The following is a 909-nucleotide window of genomic DNA, read 5'->3' on the forward strand; positions in this document are numbered from 1 at the left end:
ATATATATATGTGTGTGTGTGTAATATACAATATATACATACGTAAATACATAAATACACGCACACACACGCTTACACACACACATATATATATATATACACATATATATACATATATAAGTATAATATATATATATATATATATATATATATATATATGTATATATATTCGTTGCTACACATACCTCATTCCAGAAGAGACAGATAACAGACGCTACTATTAATACCAGGCCCACCAGCACTCCCATCAGACTCGAGCCAATCTTTGCGCAGAAGGACTGATGAGTGGTATCACTGTCACTGTAGCCGTTGTCATAGTTACCATAATCACCGTCATCGTCGGAGTACGACATTCTGTCCTGATAATTGTCTACCTAGTATTCATAGTGCAGTAGGTAGAAAAACTGAGCTATATAGACCCAAGTATTAAGTATCAAGTATGTCCACGCTATACGCTATATAGACCCAAGTATTTAAGTATCAAGTATGTGCACGCTATATAGACCCAAGGATATAAGCATCAAGTATGTGCACGCTATACGCTATATAGACCCAAGTATATAAATATCAAGTATGTGCACGCTATATAGACCCAAGGATTTAAGTATCAAGTATGTGCACGCTATATAGACCCAAGTATTAAGTATCAAGTATGTGCACGCTATATAGACCCAAGTATTAAATATCAAGTATGTGCACGCTATATAGACCCAAGGATTTAAGTATTAAGTATGTGCACGCTATATAGACCCAAGGATTTAAGTATCAAGTATGTGCACGCTATATAGACCCAAGGATTTAAGTATCAAGTATGTACACGCTATATAGACCCAAGGATTGAAGTATCAAGTATGTGGACGCGATATAGATCCAAGGATTTAAGGTATCAAGTATGTTGCAACGCCTATA

General features: G+C 35.4%; 1 protein-coding gene across 1 annotated transcript; it reads right to left on the reverse strand.

The window, feature by feature from the left end:
• Positions 1–185: 185 nt before the first annotated feature.
• SARC_17419 (hypothetical protein) lies at positions 186–353 on the reverse strand (the record flags this gene model as incomplete). The annotated part of the gene is made up of 1 exon (XM_014288487.1): positions 186–353. A coding segment is annotated over one exon (168 nt), but the record flags the coding sequence as incomplete, so codon positions are not given.
• Positions 354–909: the final 556 nt, after the last annotated feature.

Source organism: Sphaeroforma arctica (assembly GCF_001186125.1).
Source record: "Sphaeroforma arctica JP610 unplaced genomic scaffold supercont1.10690, whole genome shotgun sequence".
Taxonomy (NCBI): domain Eukaryota; class Ichthyosporea; order Ichthyophonida; genus Sphaeroforma; species Sphaeroforma arctica.